This window comes from Astyanax mexicanus, chromosome 18 (assembly GCF_023375975.1).
Source record: "Astyanax mexicanus isolate ESR-SI-001 chromosome 18, AstMex3_surface, whole genome shotgun sequence".
NCBI lineage: Eukaryota > Metazoa > Chordata > Actinopteri > Characiformes > Acestrorhamphidae > Astyanax > Astyanax mexicanus.
This window is the reverse complement of record NC_064425.1, coordinates 14,199,479-14,218,306: the sequence shown is the minus strand read 5'-3', so window position 1 is coordinate 14,218,306 and position 18,828 is coordinate 14,199,479. Positions and strand designations below refer to the sequence as shown.

The window sequence follows — 18,828 nt, the reverse complement described above, 5'->3', positions numbered from 1 at the left end:
CAAAATAAACATTGAATTTTTTTGTTTACAAAATCATCAAATTATGTAAGGCTACACTATTACCATTTAAAACTATTTTGTACCATTTTCCTAGTTTTTTTATTCTTCATAAAAGATACTCAAATGAATGTAAAAATAACTGGATTATGTCAAAATAATTTTTGTGTTTCACCAAAATCGTCAAATTATGTAAGGCTATTAACTTTTTCATTAATTTTGGGCCATTTTTTAAAAATTACTCAAATTAATGTGAAAATGACTGGGCATGGTGTATTCCTTGCACTTTATTTCAAATATGCCAACATAAACAGTTTTCATTTTCACCCAAATTGTCAAATTACGTAAGGGTATAGTATTACCTTTTCATTTGATTTTTTGACTGTCTTTTATGTTTTTATTCTTCATGAAAAAATACACAAATTAACCTGAAAATGTTTGGGCATAGTGTATTCTATCCTGTTTCATTCAAATATGTCAAATTAAACTCTTTCATTTTTCACCAAAACTGCCTGATTACATAAGGCTAGTCTTACCAGTTGGTGTGATTTTTGAAATTTCTTCCATAATTTTTCTCAAAACGCAAATGACCTGGTAAATGGGCGCAGTGCATTATGTGTAGTTTCGGTGTGATTTTGGACATTTCTTCCAACTCTGATTATGTTTCATATTATAACTCAAATGAGTTGGAAAATGCCTGGGTGTGGAGTATTTTGTGTAGTTTCAAGGTTCAAGGTTCAAAGAGTTTATTCTCATCTGCACAGTAGGGAAAAAAGTTTCCTTGTACAATTATTTTTTTGTTTGCTTCTCGCCGAGTAGACAACATAAAAAAACATAATAAAGAAAGAAATAATAAACTAACTAAATATTACATTTACAAACATGTACAGAGTTACATTATGCAAACATGTACAGAGTAAGATTCAGGGTTAAGATCCTCATGTTGGGGATGATACTTTGGGATTTGGGTGTTGGCCTTCATAAACTTATTACAAGTTTTGCAGCGTGGCTTACAGTGCTCGTGACTTGACGGCTCATCTCTAGACAATCATCATGTCTGCGTCCTGAGGCTTGGCTTGGGAGGAGGGAGATGAACTGTTACTGGATGTTACTGGAGAAAATGAACTTCTAGTGATTATTCCTAGTTCTTGTAAACGGCACTCGAGGTCCTCAATAGACTCGTTGTGGTGGCCTTGTGGAGATGGAGAGCATATTTGCACACACTTACTGGCTGATGTGGGGCTTTAAGACCACTAGATGGCTCCAGAATAGTGTCTGTGTCCTCCTACTGCAGTTTATATGTCCAGGTCGCATGAGAGAGATGTCAGAGATGTATCCGGCCACAGAGATCAAGGCTGATATCTTATTATACAGGATAACGAGGTAAGATACAGGTGCCAACACAAAGTAGCACATAATTGTGAAGTGGAATGAAAATGATACATGGTTTTCAAAATGTTAATCAAATGAAAATCTGAAAACTGTGACATGCAAAAGTATTCAAAAAAGTCCTGCATTTCTCAACATTCCTATTAAGAGTCTTCATATAACATAATTTAAAGTGCTAGGAATCCACATTCACAATACTGATATTAATATGTCTGTATTTGGTCCAAATTATATATTGGCACTTTTTACAATAAAGATCATCCTTGCAGTGAACACACACACTAGTGAGTATGCTGTGTACTCCAGTAGTGTGTAGTCGTTTTATTTTTTATTTAATTAGAAACTATTTCATTTATGTACAATAACATCTCTAGCTGCATATGGCATGCATTTTTGATCTAAATAAAATTCTCTAAATAAAATCCACTAGATGGCTCCAGAATAGTGTCTGTGTCCTCCTTGCTGCGTCTGTGCAGTGATTGAGGTTGTGAGGCCTGCCCAGGAGATTGCTGGAGCATGTCTCTCGTGCTGCAGAGATATCTGAGCCTACCACGATGCTAAGACCTGGTTATTGATTAGCTATAAAAAAGTGTAAACCATAAAGTTACATAAAATAACCATCACTGCTACCAGTACTTTACTCTGGAAGCAGTAATACATATACAACACCAACATTGAAGCATTTCAGTTAGAAATATGAGCCGTAGACATGTACTGTGTCACAGTACTGCTAATGCTAAGTGGCTAGTAGATAACTTTCCCATAATACTTAGAAAAGGGCCTCAAATGACCATTACACAACAAGGATACAGCACAAATAATGTTACTCACTTTCAGGGGATGAATTATACACTGATGCTATATGGTATTCCTACTGCCAAAGATAAGAACTACATACAAACAATAAAATATACAGACACACTAAACTACATATATATACTAAACTAGAGGGCTGAAAACAAGCACATAACAATCTTTTGTACAATCCAATCCCCAGCATTTTCCCAGTCATTTGAGTTATAAATCTGAAAAAATGTAAGAGTTGGGAAAAATGTCCAAAATCACACCAAAAGGTAAGACTATAGTTGACTATAGCAAGACTGTTACTGTTGCTGAGACAAATAACCCTTTCTAAGAATGAAGATAAATACAGAGAATAATTATGTCCAAAAAATGTCCAAAAAAAAAGTCCAAAATCTAATCTAATCTACTATAGTCTTACCTTTTGGTGTGATTTTGGACATTTTTCCCAACTCTTACATTTTTCAGATTTATAACTCAAATGACTGGGAAAATGCTGGGGATTGGATTGTACAAAAGATTGTTATGTGCTTGTTTTCAGCCTTACGTAATTTGTCGATTTTGGGAAAAAAATTATGGTGTTTATTTTATTGCCTATCTGAATGAAACTGGACACAATACACCACTCCCAGGCATTTTCCACATCATTTGAGTTAAAATCTTGTTAAATATAAGAGTTGTCCAAATGTCCAAATTTACAACAAAATATAAGACTATAGTTGACTATAGCAAGACTGTTACTGTTGCTGAGACAAATAACCCTTTCTTAGAATGAAGATAAATACCTAGAATAATTACTATGACATTCAGATCAGAACACAAACTCATACAGCCCTTACTCAACCAGATTAAACTACAGTTTCTCTTCTCCTTTCCCAAAAGTCCTGCGTTTCTCAGCTTTTCTATTAAGAGTCATCATATAACAGAATTTAAAGTACTAGGAATCCACATTCACAATACTGATATTAATATGTCTGTATTTGTTCCAAATAACATATTGGCAGTTTTTTACAGTAAAGACTCATTCTTGCAGTGAACACACACACTAGTGAGTATGCTGTGTACTCCAGTAGTGTGTAGTCGTTTTATTTTTATTTAATTAGAAACTATTTTATTTATGTACAATAACATCTCTAGCTGCATATGGCATGCGTTTTTGACACAGTTTAGCAATAATTAGAAGCTACAATTAAAAAGATAAATACATAAATAAACTGTTGTACTCATATGAGGATTTCCTGTACAAAGACAAAGTTTAGTGTTTTATACTTGTTAGGTCGAACTAATCCCAAATAACTAGGAGAAATGAAAAATGGACACCAAGCTACTGTCTGGGTCTCAGACATTTAAGTTCAATATGCTCTACTCCATACAAGCTGACTGTGGCTGCAAATCAGGCCCCAGCATGTGCCAATAGATAAATCACTTAAAAGAAGCAAAATAAGTAATATAAGGATGTACAGTGGCTTGCAGAAGTATTCATACCCCTTGAACTTCACATTTTGTCTGCTTACAACCACAAACTTAAATATCTCGTATTGAGATTTTAAGTGACAGACCAACAAAAAAGTGTCACATAATTGTAAAGTGGAATTAAAATGATACATAGTTTTCAAAATGTTAATCAAATAAAATCTGAAAACTGTGACATGCAAAAGTATTCAGCCTCCTCTACTCTGAACTCCCTAAATAAAGTCAAGTTGCCTTCAGAAGTCACTTAATTAGTTAATGGGGTCCAGCTGTGTGCAGCAAGACAGTGACCCTAAACAAAAAGCCAAGGCTACAATGGAATGGTTTAGATCAAATAATATTCATGTCTTAGAATGCTGAAGTCCTGACCTAAATCACATTAAACTTCTGTGGCAAGACGTGAAAATTGCTGTTCACAGACGCTCTCCAGCCAACCTGGCTGAGCTTGAGCTGTTTTATCGTATTGATATAAAGGGGCTGAATACTTTTGCACATCACACTTAAAAAATTTTTTATTGATTTAAATTTTGAAAATTTTGTTATAAATCTGAAAAACTGTAAGAGTTGGGAAAAACTATAGCCTTATGTAATTTACAGATTTTGGGAAAAATTTTAAGGTGTTTCTTCTGAATGAAACTAGACACAATACACCACTCCCAGGCATTTTCCACATCATTTGAGTTAAAATCTCGTTAAATATAAGAGTTGTCCAAATGTCCAAAATTACACCAAAAGATAAGACTATAGTTGACTATAGCAAGACTGTTACTGTTGCTGAGACAAATAACCCTTTCTAAGAATGAAGATAAATACAGAGAATAATTACTATGACATTCAGATCAGAACACAAACTCATACAGCCCTTACTCAACCAGATTAAAGTACAGTTTCTCTTCTCCTTTCCCAAAAGTCCTGCGTTTCTCAGCTTCTCTGTTAAGAGTCATCATATAACAGAATTTAAAGTACTAGGAATCCACATTCACAATACTGATATTAATATGTCTGTATTTGGTCCAAATTACATATTGGCAGTTTTTACAGTAAAGACTAATTTTTGCAGTGAACACACACACTAGTGAGTATGCTGTGTACTCCAGTAGTGTGTAGTCGTTTTATTTTTATTTAATTAGAAATTAGATTAGATTTTATTTATGAACAATAACATCTCTAGCTGCATATGACATGCATTTCTGACCTAAATAAATTTCCCTAAATAAAATCAAGTTGCCTTTAGAAGTCACTTATTTAGTTAATAGGGTCCAGCTGTGTGCATCAAGACAATGACCCTAAACATAAAGCCAAGGCTACCTATCTATCTAAGGCTACAATGGAATGGTTTAGATCAAATAATATTCATGTCTTAGAATGACCCAAGTCCTGACCTAAATCACACTGAGCTTCTGTGGCAAGACGTGAAAATTGCTGTTCACAGACGCTCTCCAGCCAACCTGGCTGAGCTTGAGCTGTTTTATAGTATTCATATACACTTTCAATTTTTTTTATTGATTTAAATTTTGAAAACCATTATGCCACAAGTCCCAACAGTATTTCCACTAGAATTCACTTCATAAACCCCTACGAGAGAAAAATTCTACACCATGTATGAGACAAACAGATTGATTTGAATGCTGCAGTATTTATTGACACATATAAAAACACAAATGATCAGTAATTAGTAACAATAAGAGTTACTTTTTGGGCAAGCAGAAAACAGACTCTGGCCATGTTGTTAGCTATGATGCTAACTGGCCTTGCATTGAGCTTGAACTACGTTATTGTTATCCACACAGCGAGTGCAGCCGGCGTTATCACACCGATACAGCGGCACTTTTATATTTATTTCCTTCATATTCATCTCCCACTGAGCTTTGTTTTCATCATGTTTCCAAACCTGCCCAAAAACAAAAGCCTTTGCTCCTTTGTGGTTCTTGATTCCGTCCAGAGCGGGGATGATACTGTAGCGGTTTGTCGGGGTGGAGCAGCTTCTCACACAAGGGGAGTTGAAGGTATAGAAGATCACACATCCATTTGGATCTCTGTTCAGGAGTTTCTGCATGAGCGGATCATTAGGAGATTGGTTAGGTGGGTCAGACAGAATCAGCAGGAGGTACTCAGAGTGGTAGTTACTAATCGTATTCGGGATGGGCTTAGGTTTGGCACCAATCAGCTCTTGACCTCGGTAAACTCTCTGAGGACTGTTCATGCTGGCCTTTGCATTCTGGGCGTTGTCGTTGGGGAGGAAGTTCTGATCAGGGTGTACGCCAGCGGAACACTTTTCGGCTGGGACGTTGATGGCCACAGCAAACTGACCTCCATCTCCATAACTATAAACAGAAATTATGAAATTATTCAATGATAGTTACAATAAATACAAACAGCAGTTATTAGTTCAGAAATGTTCAAATCAACCGTTCTTTAACAAATCTACTGAATCCCAGTAATTTCAGTGGATTGCAAAACTATTCATTGAACGTTTTCACATTCTTACACCTTATAACACAAGGTGAGATTTTATTGTGATAAATTAACACAAAAAAAGTATCAATACTACTGCAATTACAACTGTAGGTATTTTGGGGGTTGGCTCCACCAGCTTTGTGCATCTGGAGACTAAGATTCTTGCCCCATTCCTCTTTACAAAACAGCTCAAGCTCAGTCAGGTTGGAAGGAAAGAATTTTGGAACCAGTGTTAATTTCGTTGACGAATAATTTTCGTCATAGTTTTCGTCAACGAAGCTTTTTTTAAGACGAAAACGAGTCTATAACTAAATAAAAACAGCAATAAAAAATAAAAACGAGACGAAATTAACTGACATTTTCGTCAACGAATAAAAACGAGATGAAAATGGTTGGCAGGGACGACATCCAATCAGAACTAATTTAGTTCTGTGAAAGGTAGGAACCAGTTAGGAAGAGATCCAATCACTGCTACTTTAGCGGAGGTGGAGAGGCGGGACAAGCGGGGTACTCATCCAATCAGTACCGGTCTCTGCAGCAGCGCAGCGCGGTTAGTTACAAAACCCGGGAATTACGCTGCCGTTACTTATGGGGCTCGACTGGAAGTTAACTCGACAGTGTTCAGCAGGGAGGAGAGACATATATTTCTCCTTTGACGTCGCGAAAAAACAAGACAATGTGTAAACCGTGTGGAACGACTCCATCTCCTGTAAAATCTCCATTCAGAGATCCGCGTTTTAATGCTAATCTTATTTCATGAGTTGATGGTGTGTTTAACTCGACTGTGTACTAAAAGACTCCAATGCTGTTCTGTAAGGTTTATGTTACTGATACAGAATCACTCATTAATATAAGTTCATCTGTTTAGTCCCACAGTGGGAAACATATAGCTAGTGTTAAAGCAGGAACAGGTCAGAAGAGAAAAGATGTAGCGAAAATATAACAATAAAATAAGTGAATCTATTAACCCAAAAGTATGTGTACAGTAGGTACTTACAGCACTTTCTCATAAGTTTCTCACTTTAACTCATAAAGTCTCTCAGCACATCCTGAGAGCATCTCTACAGGAAAGTGAGAGAATGAATGTGTGTTTCAGAGCTTTAAAAGCTGTTTTTATGACTACAACTCTGTTCAAACTATAATTTAACTCTACAAACGTGTTATGACCCGATTTCTAAAACAAAATTTTAAATGTAAAAATATTTATAGTCAAATACCTACAATAATAATATACATTAAATCATATAGAAATATAAATATATTTTAGTTAATAATTCAAGGGAACTGATGAAAAAGCATTTACATTTACACCCTTTACTTTTTAGTCGACTAAATTGACTGTAATTTTAGTAGACTATATTCTTATGATATTTAGTCGACTAAAACTAGACTAAAACTACAAACATTTTAAATGATTAAATTATGACTAAAACTAAATGCTATTATCGTCACAAGACTATGACTAAAACTAAATCAAAATTTGTTGTCAAAATTAACCCTGCTTTGAACAGCAATTTTCACGTCTTGCCATAGAAGCTCAATAGGATTTAGGTCAGGACTTTAACTAGGTTATTCTAATACATGAATATGATTTGATCCAAATCATTCCACTGTAGCTCTGGCTGTATGTTTAGAGTCATTGTCTTGTTGGAAGGTGAATCTCCTTCCCAGTCTCAAGTCTTTTGCAGCCTTCAATAGGTTTTCTTTTTCCAGGATTGCCCTGTATTTATCTCCATCCATTTCACCATCAACTCTGACCAGCTTTCCTGGCCTTCCTGAAGAAAAGCATCCCTACAGCATGATGCTGCCACCACCATGTTTCACTTACTTACACAAAATCACAGCTGGTCTCTGTTAACTAACTAAGTGACTTCTGGAGGCAATTGATTGCACTGGATTTGATTGAGGGTTTCAGAGTAAATCATTTTCAGATTTATTTTTTTTAGTAAAATGTTGCAAACTATGTATACTTGTCTTATTACTTCACAAAATGATGTGCTACTTTGTGTTGGTCTATCATTTAAAATCTCGGTAAAATACATTTAAGTTTGTGGTTATAAGGTGACAAAATGTGAAAAGGTTTAAGAGGTATGAATACTGAAACTGCAATAACCTGGAACAAATTCAGGGGTGCCAACTATCTTGGCCATGACTGTATACCCCTCTAGCCCATGTCTGGCATTAGGATTGGTGCCAATTACTTCATGTTTATCTGCTCAAAAGAGTCCTATTCTATTGGCAGTTACTTCTCCACAGCAGTTAGACAAGCTGTGTGTGATAATGCTAGCTTGAGTTCTTTGTGGTGAGGATTGGGGTGGAATCAGGTGGAAAATGTAAAGCTCAGGATCACCTGGTCTGGAGAAAGTTGACAATTTCTTTCAGGTTCTCGATCTGAGCCCAGGCCACGGGAGAGAGCAGGGAGAGCAGAATCAGTCTAAAGCAGACCTGATCAAAACACATCAACACGTACTGAGTTAAACTACAGTTGAAACATTGAGTTTACTGTGTGGGATTAGGCATAATAAATTGTTTATTTAGGTGTACTGACTTGTGTTGTAGGTATTTACACATTAATGTCTGTCTAATTTTATATATCACTTTCATTTATATAGTGATTCCTATAAATAGATACCAAGCATTTCAACGTTGAATCAACATTGATCAGCGTTGATCAACATTGATGTTATGGTTTAATCAACGCTGAATCAACGTTGATATAGCAACATTGTTTCAACCTCATGCGTTCAACCTTTAATAAACCATAGTCCAGTAAAACCTATGGTTTAAAGAGTGTTAACAATAAACTTACATCACTGCAGTAAAGCTGAGTTTAAAGAAAGTTATACTCACCACTACCAATCTGAATACTGAACATTTGATCTTAAAAATACTAAAAGAGTAAAACTAATAGAACATGAACATGGAGTTAAATTAAAAAGCATTTATTGCAAATAGAAGTAAAACACATTTTTAGAAATTATATGGTGACAAAATGTAAAATGCTAACTCAAAAGGCAGAAGGTTGAGGACATTATGTTGACTCAATGTTAAAATGTCAATGTTTGCACAAGCATTTAATATTAAATGTTGATTCAACGTTGAAACAACTACAGATATTAATTTAGTCATATTTCTACAACATTTCAACGTTGAAGGTTGGTTATGTGCCAGCTGGGTATAATAACATATTTGCAGAAATATCAGGGGTGTACTTACTATTGTTGAATACTGTACATTGTGTGTGTTAAATATATTGTTGCTGTCATGTGAAAAACAAGTATCTCAAAAAACAAACCTTACAGGAGAGAGATAAAATCTTCACTTTCAATAGAAGGAAATTCTAAATCAGTGTAATGGACAAATTGTGTGTTCAAATGATGTAATTAACTATAAAATCGCTAAAACAAAGGAGATACTTCTTTTTCATTGGACAGTGACAATATGCTATGACAGTTTATTATAAATAAATGCAGAATGAACACTTACCATGCTGTCAGGCACTGCAGGCTTTTCAAACACACAGGCACATGCACTCAGACAGTGTGTAGAAGAGATTAGTCTCTGTTGCCCAAAGAGCACAGAAACACTTCCTTTATACACTGAATAAACACACAGCACTTTCAGTTCTTCTGAAGTTCTGAGGAGTTCCTAGGAAGGGTAAGTCTCTGATTCCCATTATAGCCTGAACCCCACCCACATCTACAATATGGAGGGGTAAAGCTCAGTTACCCATCCTGAGGGAGATCAGGAAGTTTGGTGTGCATCAGACTGAGATTTGATATGTGTGAAAATAAATAGGAGAGAATGGGAAGATCAGGCTATGATAAAATAACAGATGAGTGCAGATCAGCATGGCTGAGAATAGATGCAGTTTGGTGTGTTTTCCACAAATGGGAGTTTTTCATGAGATTAGATATGGGTGAAAATAAATAAGAGTGAATGGGAAGATTGAGGGATAAAAAAAAAACAAAAAAAATATGTGTGGGTCAAAACAGTGAATTTGTTCATGCAGACCTGCCCAGTTCATTATAGATGCTCCACTAAAATTCAACTGATTATCTTTTAAATGCTACATGTATCTAAGTTGAATGTACATGATTCTCTGTATAACCTAACCTTACACCTTACCCTAAGCCTAACCTCAACCCTTAATCAGCCCCGCTGCAACAGGGCAAGCAAACCAATCAATTGGCCAGGGCCCTAAGCTGGCCTTGGGCCCCCAGACAGCGACTAAGGAAAGCACACAGTGTCTTTTATTTCTCCCTTCATGGAGCTTTGCTTACGTTTCTAAACCCTCTTCCTCTAGGCTTCGCCACTGATGAAGGTACAGTGAATTTTTCCTCACTTAACTGTAAATAATGACCTCCTATAGTTTGCTAACATGGCTATAAAATGGTAAGGCATATTTTTCTCATATTAAATGTAAATAAATTGGATTTTATATTACGCAATTTGCATGTTTCATTTTGCTTGGGACCCAAAATGCCTAGAAAGACCTTTAATCAACCCTAAAGCCTAATCCTAACCCAAACTCCAACCCTTAAACCAAACCCCAACCCAAACCCCAACCCTTAAACCAAACCCCAACCCTTAAACCAAACCCCAACCCTTAAACCAAACCCCAACCCAAACCCCAACCCTTAAACCAAACCCCAACCCATAACCTAAATCTTAAATCTAAACCCTAAACTCAGATTAGCGGTGGTGTGGGATTTTATTCAATAAAGAATCATTTACTTTTACCTTAAAAGTTCAGTTAAATTTGATAGACATTCAAATGAATGTTAGTTGTGCATCTGCAGTATGTGGCATTTCTAATTTACCATCCAACTAAAGTGTTACCAATTTTAAAATTAATAATACATAATGAGCAAGTAAATTACAATTAAAGTTTTACCAGACAGTTCAGCAGTGCATAAAATAGAAAATAAAATATTTTAAATCAGTTTTTACATCAGTGTGTATCTATTAGAAGAATACATACAATTCAGAACATTTATTTATTTTTGGAAACACACATACATAGTTTACAAGTTTATAAACACAAAATTATTATCAGATCCAAAATAATCCAGTACTTCTAAACTTCATGTGACCTGATCTGAATGTTTAGTCTTATACTTTTTTTATAGATATTTGTGGACCTGGAATTGCAAGCAATCATGCTAAATTCATTGTATAACTGTCAAAAAGGCCCCTGACACTAAGATGGACTGATTACAGTCTTTTGGCATTGTGGTGTATTTACAGTGTGTTATACAGTAAACTTTAACTAATTTCTTCAGAAATACATTCTTAATTTTTACACAATTTTTGTTTATTTTAATCTTGATTTTTTTTCTGACTAAGTGCCCTATCTTACACCCTTTCCCAGGCGTGTTGTGATGCTCATTGCTATCTTACACCCTGCCAACATTCTATTTTCACATCTTTAGCCTGCATCATTTAAATAGCAACAGTGCTTCTGAATATATCTACACAGATGGGTGTGGTGGTCTGGAAATAAGGCGTGTGTGGGTAAATTTGTTCCGTATTGCTATTTTGATTGAGGAAAACACAGATGACCCCACTTATTATTATTACACAACCATTTACACACAGCAGCACAAACCCAACTTTTACATCAACAAAAAAACAGAAAATTAAATGAAATAGCATTGCTGTTCCCGTAAATGAGCTGCTGGAGCACCTTTACAGCATAAACAGAAGTGCTGGACACATTCAGGTAGCTACGCCATTAAAATAGCATTACGCCAAAGTCAGAGCGCACCTGACACTTAAAGGGAATGGCAAGGGACATGCTGATGCCATTGTGCCCAAAACACACCAATGATTAATTAAGAGCATTAGTGCGTGCCTTCTGTGCATTTTGAGTGGCACAAGGTGTACTTTTCCCGTCATTACGATAGCAAAGGCACACTGACATGCCCTAAATCAAGCCTACAGATAAACCAAAAAGTGGGCACTAAAACTCTCTTATTGCTAAAATCAAGGGTTTTGAATAATGTGCCTAAAGCTTTTGTATAATATATAGTGTTATATAGTATTACATGGTATTATATGCCAGTATTGTGAATGCACCTGCCATCAGCCTCGTGGTCTTGAACACAGTGGACACACTTGCCGTCCTCACATCGGTGGAGCGGCACTCGAGCATTTATCTCCCTCACGTTTTCTTCCCAGCGAACCTGACTCTCGTAATTGTCCCAGACCGTCATGGTGGCGTACATATGTTTACCGATTCTGTAGCAGTGCCAGAGTGGCTTATTTTTCTTTGAAGTTGAACCGACCTCACGTTTTTTAACCCTGCTAAACACAAAGGCTTTGGGACCCTTGTGCTCCTTGAGCAGGTCCAGGGCAGGGAGAAGGTTGTAAGGACCTCCGGGGGTTGAGCAGGTGTTCACACAGGGGGAGTTGAAGGTGTAGAAGACAACACAGCCATGCTTGTCTTTATTCAGGAGCTTCTTCAGTGGTGTATTGAAGGAGGTCTTGTTTGAGGGGGTGGACTGGATGAGCAGGAGGTACTCGGGGTGATAGCTACTTGCTTTGTTGATTGGTTTTGGTCTGGCAGCGATCAGCTGCTGTCCTCTGTAGACTCTGGAAGTGCTGTTCACGGCATGCTTCACTCTCCAGGCAGGATCATCCTGGAGGAAGTCCTGATCGGGTTTCATTCGTGTTTTACACTTTGCTGCTGGAACGTTGATGACCACAACCAGCTCATCACCATCCGAATAGCTCAATATAAGAAAACACGGAAAAGCATATTTAATATCCAAGAAAAACACATTCAACTACATTAATATAACAATATTAATATAACGGGTATTTTTTATGGCTCTAAAGTTTTAATATTTTTATTATAGACTCCTCTCCGAAATTATTGGAGCAGTGATCCCTTTATTTCTGCTGTAGACTTAAAACATTTGGATTTGATATTAAAATATGAAATTGAGACAAAAGAACAACATTTCAGTTTTTATTATCAGTGTTTTACAGCACTGAATGTCTGAACGCTCAGTTTCAGATTTGAGTTTTATCTGTGCGGACTGTGCCTTTATACTTAGAGGAGTAACAAACATGAAAACCAGAGAGATGTCTATGGATGGAAAACAAGCAACTGTGAGTCATTGCACAAATATTGGCCATAGACAGTCCAATCGAATGGAATGTCCTGAAAAAGAAAGTCGTCACTGGTGAACTAAATAACAGATGATGAACTGGCAGAGCAAGAAAAACCACAGCAGTTGATGCCAGAAACATTGTGAGTGCTGTAAAGAAAAATATTAAAACAACTATTAGTGACAACAGCAACAACTTCCTCCAGAGGGCAGAAGTAAAGGTATCCAGTGGCGGACTTAGCAATTTGGGGGCTCAAGGCGAATTTAGCTAGGGGGTCCATCAAATACACCATTGTATATCAAAATGGAAAATATTTATTTAAAAAAAATAGTTAAAAAAGAAAATTGAAGCTTTCAATGCTAATTGTACTTTTTATATGTGCAATCCATAAACATATCTTTAAATAAAATACATCTGAATGCCAAAAAAAATAAATAAATAAGTAAAGCAGTGTGACTGAGAGCATTTGTGTGAGTCAATCAGTAATTTTTATCTAGAATTGTAACTAAACTTAATGATAAAGAATAATCATCAATCACAGCAACATGTAGAGTGAAAATATGAGAGAGAGAGGAGGCAGAGTTTGTGTAAGTGCATGTGTACTGTCCAAAGAGCCCCAATTACCAGCTGTAGGCCTATGGGAAGTTTGCAGCTAGTCAGGGGGCCCCTACAAGTGGGCTGCAGTGGGAGGGGCCCAAGGCAGTTGCCTAGCAATGCCTCTATGCAAAGACCGCCTCTGAAGGTATCACAACCTACTGTTCACACAAGACTTCATGAGCAAAACTACGGAGGCTTCACCAGAAGACTGAAAACACTATAAACAAGAAGAATAGGAACAGAGATAAGCCTGTAGACTATTATAGACGATTATAGACTGAAGAGACAAAAATAACCTTTACCAATGTGATGGAAAGACCAAAGTGCCCACAAAACGAAAGTATACAGAAATCCTATAGAGCATTTTACCTGCTAAAGGGAAGACTGAAGGGAGTAACCCCCCCAAAACAAGCACCAGCTAAAAAAAGGCAGCAGTGAAAGCCTGGAAAAGCATGACAGAAGAAGAATGCAGAAGCTTGGTGATGTCAGTGGGTCACAGGCTTTAAGCAGTTTTTGCAAGCAACAGATTAGTAACTTTTAATCTGTTTTAAGTTTATCTGTAAGTATCTTCAATACTTTTGCTCATAAGAAAAATAGGTGGGTTCCGACAGAAGGTTCTTTCTTCTGAACTGTGTTTCAGATCCAGATGTAAAATACCTGGAAATAAGTTGGAGTGTTGATCTTTCAAATTCATCTTTTAATTTTAAACCCAAATGTTTTCAGTTTACAATAGAATTAATGTTATTGGCATCATTGTTATAATATTTTGGAGGGGAGTGTTCTGAAAAAGAGTTTTCAGAACATTTTTCATCTTACTTGCTCTGGAGAAAACTGATGATTTTCGGGAGGTTCCTGATGCGAGCTTCGACATCAGGGTAGATCAGGGTGATCAGGAAGAGTCCCATCAGAGTTCCAGAGGACACCTGTCCAAATATCACACCAAACATCATCCGCCTGTGATTTAACACTGCGTTTAAAACATCTGCTTTCCTCAACTCCTCCACAAGTCCCTAGCCAGCTGTTTATTTATTATTAAATTGTATAAACCCATAAATCTATTACAGACGATGGTCCGTACTCACCATGTCGTCCGACTGCTGATTTGCTCCAGGTCTCTCAGAAGATTATGAAAATGGTGAGTTAGAACAGACTGCAGTCTGTTCATAAACATGATTACGCAACCACTGTAGCACACACAGGCCACTTTCTGTTCTCTTTTTTTCTGATGTTGTAATATTCCTTCGGTCTGCTGGGCTCACAACAGGAGATCTTCACTCAGAGTCAGAGTAAGCACTGAACACCACGAACATCAACACTGAGGTAGAGACCAGGACATGCATACAAGAAGCTGAGACTAAATAAGATTCAGTTTTAAAAAGGTTTCAAACTTATTTGCACTAATTTTTGCATTAATTGGGACTTAATCTTGACTCTCTCTCGACCACATCTTCATTTAGACTCTCGCTTGAGAGATTATTTGGAATTTGGAATCCGTTCCGGTTTTATTTGTATTCATTCCTAATTTAGGCCCAATCCCATTTCACCACTGAGCCCTAACACTCTCTTTTTAGCGCGTTCAGGTCTAGGGGGTAGGGTGTCCTGATTATTGTTAGGCTGGAGGGGTAGGTTAGGGGAACTCTTGGGGCTACATAGGAACACTCCAAACAGAGGGCTCTGAGAATGACTGGCAAGATGGTGCAGCACCAGAGATCCCACAGAAACACACAAATATTTTCCTTAAAAAAATATATATATTACCATAGTTTAATGTTTATTTTCAATGTTATATGGCCATTATTTCATAAACAAGTAGGTTGCTAACTAGTTACTTAAAACCTTAAAACTAGTTACTTAAAACCTTAAAAGGTGCAACAGACCGCAAAGGTGCAGCTAAGTTCAGCTCCCCATTACATATGAATTAAGGAATGAACAATAATAATTCATGGCTGCACCACCTGCCCCCTTTTCTGAAGACATAACCAGCAGCAGTTAGGTTGCTGAACTTTAGCGCCCCAGTGCTATAGCTATATCTGTATTAGGTTCTCGAAGTGTTTCCTAATTCTTAGGGGGAGGATTTCACTCCTACTTCTTATAACTCTGTTCTAAGGGGAAGTGTTAAGCTCCAAAACAAGGAGTAGAGTACAAAAGAGAAATGGGATTGAGCCTTAGTCATGATATGATATGGTCTTATTTTTCATTTGCGCCCGGTTTGCACTTGTTTGAATTCAAATTTGGCTTAGTCTTGCCTGATTTCCGGCTTTGTGTCAGATTAGATTTGTTTACATTATTTAATCATAAATCTTTCTCTCTCTCATTTGGACTTTGGACTGGTTAGGTCAAGCTTTTTTTTTACTCAGCAGCTTGTGTTTAGATAGATTAATCATTGAGGAAAAAAACATTGCACAGGAATTTATTCTCCATCTGTACAGAAAACCCTACTTTATTACGTTAAAGTTGTCCCAGTGAAGCATGTTGCTGTGGCCTGTTTCACATTTTTGGAGCTCCTAGTGCATCTGATCTGTACACAACACCCCTGGGGTAAATGCAAGGAATGTTCTCAGAGAAAGGAGAGAGTTCGGAACTCTGACAAAATGTGTTTTTATGCACCAGTGGGTGCATAAAAGAAGAATACACTGTTGCCTAGACATTTTTTGTATGGTTCACACAAAACAATTTGCCAGATCGTTGAATTCTTCGAGCTACACACTGAGACCTCTTTAATTCAGGAACATTTCAGTGGCTGTTTTTTTACACACAACACAACTGAGCAGTGTCAACACAAGGCCATGAATCACCATGTCTTTAAGAAGGAGGAACACGAGTGTGTCTGATCTCCAAAATCTCGTTTTGAGAGCTGTTGCAATGTGGGAGATATTTTTCTTTAAAAAAACAAGTGATGAAAATTGTATAGTGATATACATTTGCTAGCAATAGCAAATACACATAAGAAAAAGAAAAGAATATGGTCAGAAAACGTTAAAAAAGAGAGGTCTTGTTGATGTTGGGTAACTGCACCTTGGCTTTCTCCTCAGCCTGTGTTTTGCGTTTCCATTGGCTGAAGATATAGTAACTGCTTAAACTTCCATTCATAACAGTTTTTACACAAGAGGATTAAGATCCAATCCCATTTCAGTTGGTCAAGATATTAATCCTGCTAGATATTTGTTCACACTTTGCTTGTTACACACACGGACACAAACCCAACCTTTACCTCAACAATAAACAGAATAAAAACATAAGAAGTGCTGTTTGCAGTTTGTAGCTACAAGCCATGTAGGAACACAGCAAACATGTCGAAGAAGGTGCTGTGGTCAGATAAGACCAATGTTGAAAATTCTGGCCAAAATGCAAAGCACTTGGTGTGGTAGAAAATTAACACTGCTCATCACCCTGAACTCACCATCCTTATTGTGAAACATAGTGGTGGCAGCATGGGCATGGGAGTGGACCTGACTACGCAGGGTTCAAGTAGGGAGAGGGTCCCATGAAAATCCAGAGGTTTTTTTTTCGAATGAATCGGGCCCTCCAATTAATTATTTAATTAAAAAATAACATCAAATTCATTTTGATAACATCAGCTGAGGGAATGAACTTTAGTCACAGTCCTTTCAACAACTTGGACATTCTTGGAGGCGCAAAATGGTTTAGTCCGCCTGACAGTGACCAGAAATAAGTGTAACGTCAGTGAGCCCAGACTGAATTACCTGGGGGCTAGACCAAAAAGCAGAAATCTGACCAAAAAGCAGAAATCAGGTTATCAAAAGAAGACAAAAAGGAAGGAAAAAGAAGGAAGGCAGAATAAGGGGAGGCAGCTGTTGACGGCTTTCTTTCCTTAGCTTAGCTAGTTGCCATCTAGATTGCTTGCGGCTGTAAGTATAAAGCCAATTATTAGTCGGCTAACGTTAGTTATCAACATTAACCAGTTTCAGAAACAAACAGTGGCGAAGGCGCAGCTGAAGATGAGCGTGAGGTTAGAGATGAGCAAGGGCGAGCTCCCTAGCTTGATAAGATGTCATAGGCCTTAGATGTAAAAAGCAGAAACAGTGACTTCTTTTTTTCAAAATTTTCTGTTAATTTCTACTGCACCTTCTCATTACAAAAGTCATGTAGCTTATTTGATTTGATTCGGAGTGTGCAGTTGTCTCATGTTCTCCTGTTCAACAATAAATGTTTTTAAATCACAATTTGCACGAGTGTCATGGATCAAGTACACAAACCAGATGTAGCCTAATGTCTTAGGTATTTGAGCACAAGTAGGCCAAATGCATCAATATAGGTGGCAAATGAATGATCCACTCATCAAAATGATCTGTTTATTTTAAATAATTCCTTGTTTTATTATTTTTGCTCATGTTCCTTGTGTACTGGCAATGGATAGGGGCCCACTGACATTGCCAGTGTACAGGGCCAAGAATTTGCTGCTATGCCCCTGGGTGGCAGCATCACACTGTGGGAATGCTTTTCTTCAAGCAGGGACAGGGAAGCTGGTCAAAGTTGATGGGAAAATGGATGGATCTAAATACAGGGCAGTCCTGAAATAAAACCTGTTGGAGGCTCCAAAAGACTTGAGAATAGGAAGGAGATTCACCTTCCAGAAAGACAGTGACCTTAAATATTCACCCAGCGCTGAAGTGGAATGGTTTAGATCAAATAATATTCATGTGTTAGAATGACCCAGTCAAAGTCCTGACCTAAACCTTATTGAGCTTCTGTGGCAACACATGAACATTACTGTTCATTGATGCTCTCTATCCAACCTGGCTGAGCTTGAGCTGTTTTGTAAAGAAAAATGGGACAAAATCTCATGTACAAAACTGGTAGAGATATACCCCAAAAGACTTGCAGCTGTAATTGCAGGCTCTATTTAGTATTGATATAGGGGGGCTGAATACGTTTGCATGTCACACTTTAAATTATTATTTTTTTTTATTAAAGTTTTAAAAACCATTTATTTTGTGGTTGTAAGGTGATGTAAATGTGGAAAACTTCAAGGGATAT

At 37.1% G+C, this 18,828-nt stretch overlaps 2 protein-coding genes across 2 annotated transcripts; both read right to left on the bottom strand.

The window, feature by feature from the left end:
- Positions 1 to 5,273: 5,273 nt before the first annotated feature.
- Positions 5,274 to 9,716, bottom strand: LOC111192659 (uncharacterized). The gene is made up of 3 exons (XM_022670464.2): positions 9,601 to 9,716; positions 8,465 to 8,559; positions 5,274 to 5,981 (listed from the first exon to the last, which is right to left on the bottom strand). The coding sequence occupies exons 1-3, from the start codon at positions 9,601 to 9,603 to the stop codon at positions 5,399 to 5,401; spliced, it is 681 nt and encodes a 226-aa protein (XP_022526185.2). The 5' UTR covers positions 9,604 to 9,716; the 3' UTR covers positions 5,274 to 5,398.
- Positions 9,717 to 11,095: 1,379 nt separating this feature from the next.
- LOC103047234 (uncharacterized) lies at positions 11,096 to 15,038 on the bottom strand. Its single transcript, XM_007237925.4, has 3 exons — positions 14,913 to 15,038; positions 14,647 to 14,753; positions 11,096 to 12,849 (listed from the first exon to the last, which is right to left on the bottom strand). The coding sequence occupies exons 1-3, from the start codon at positions 14,913 to 14,915 to the stop codon at positions 12,171 to 12,173; spliced, it is 789 nt and encodes a 262-aa protein (XP_007237987.3). The 5' UTR covers positions 14,916 to 15,038; the 3' UTR covers positions 11,096 to 12,170.
- Between the last annotated feature and the right edge of the window lie 3,790 nt (positions 15,039 to 18,828).

What these genes read in the sequence shown, in the direction of transcription:
- LOC111192659 (XM_022670464.2), bottom strand. An exon ending in GTCAACTTTCTCCAGACCAG is followed by an intron (nt 5,982 to 8,464) that starts GTGATCCTGAGC and finishes TTCTGTTTATAG; the next exon opens with TTATGGAGATGGAGGTCAGT.
- LOC103047234 (XM_007237925.4), bottom strand. An exon ending in ATCAGTTTTCTCCAGAGCAA is followed by an intron (nt 12,850 to 14,646) that starts GTAAGATGAAAA and finishes TCTTATATTGAG; the next exon opens with CTATTCGGATGGTGATGAGC.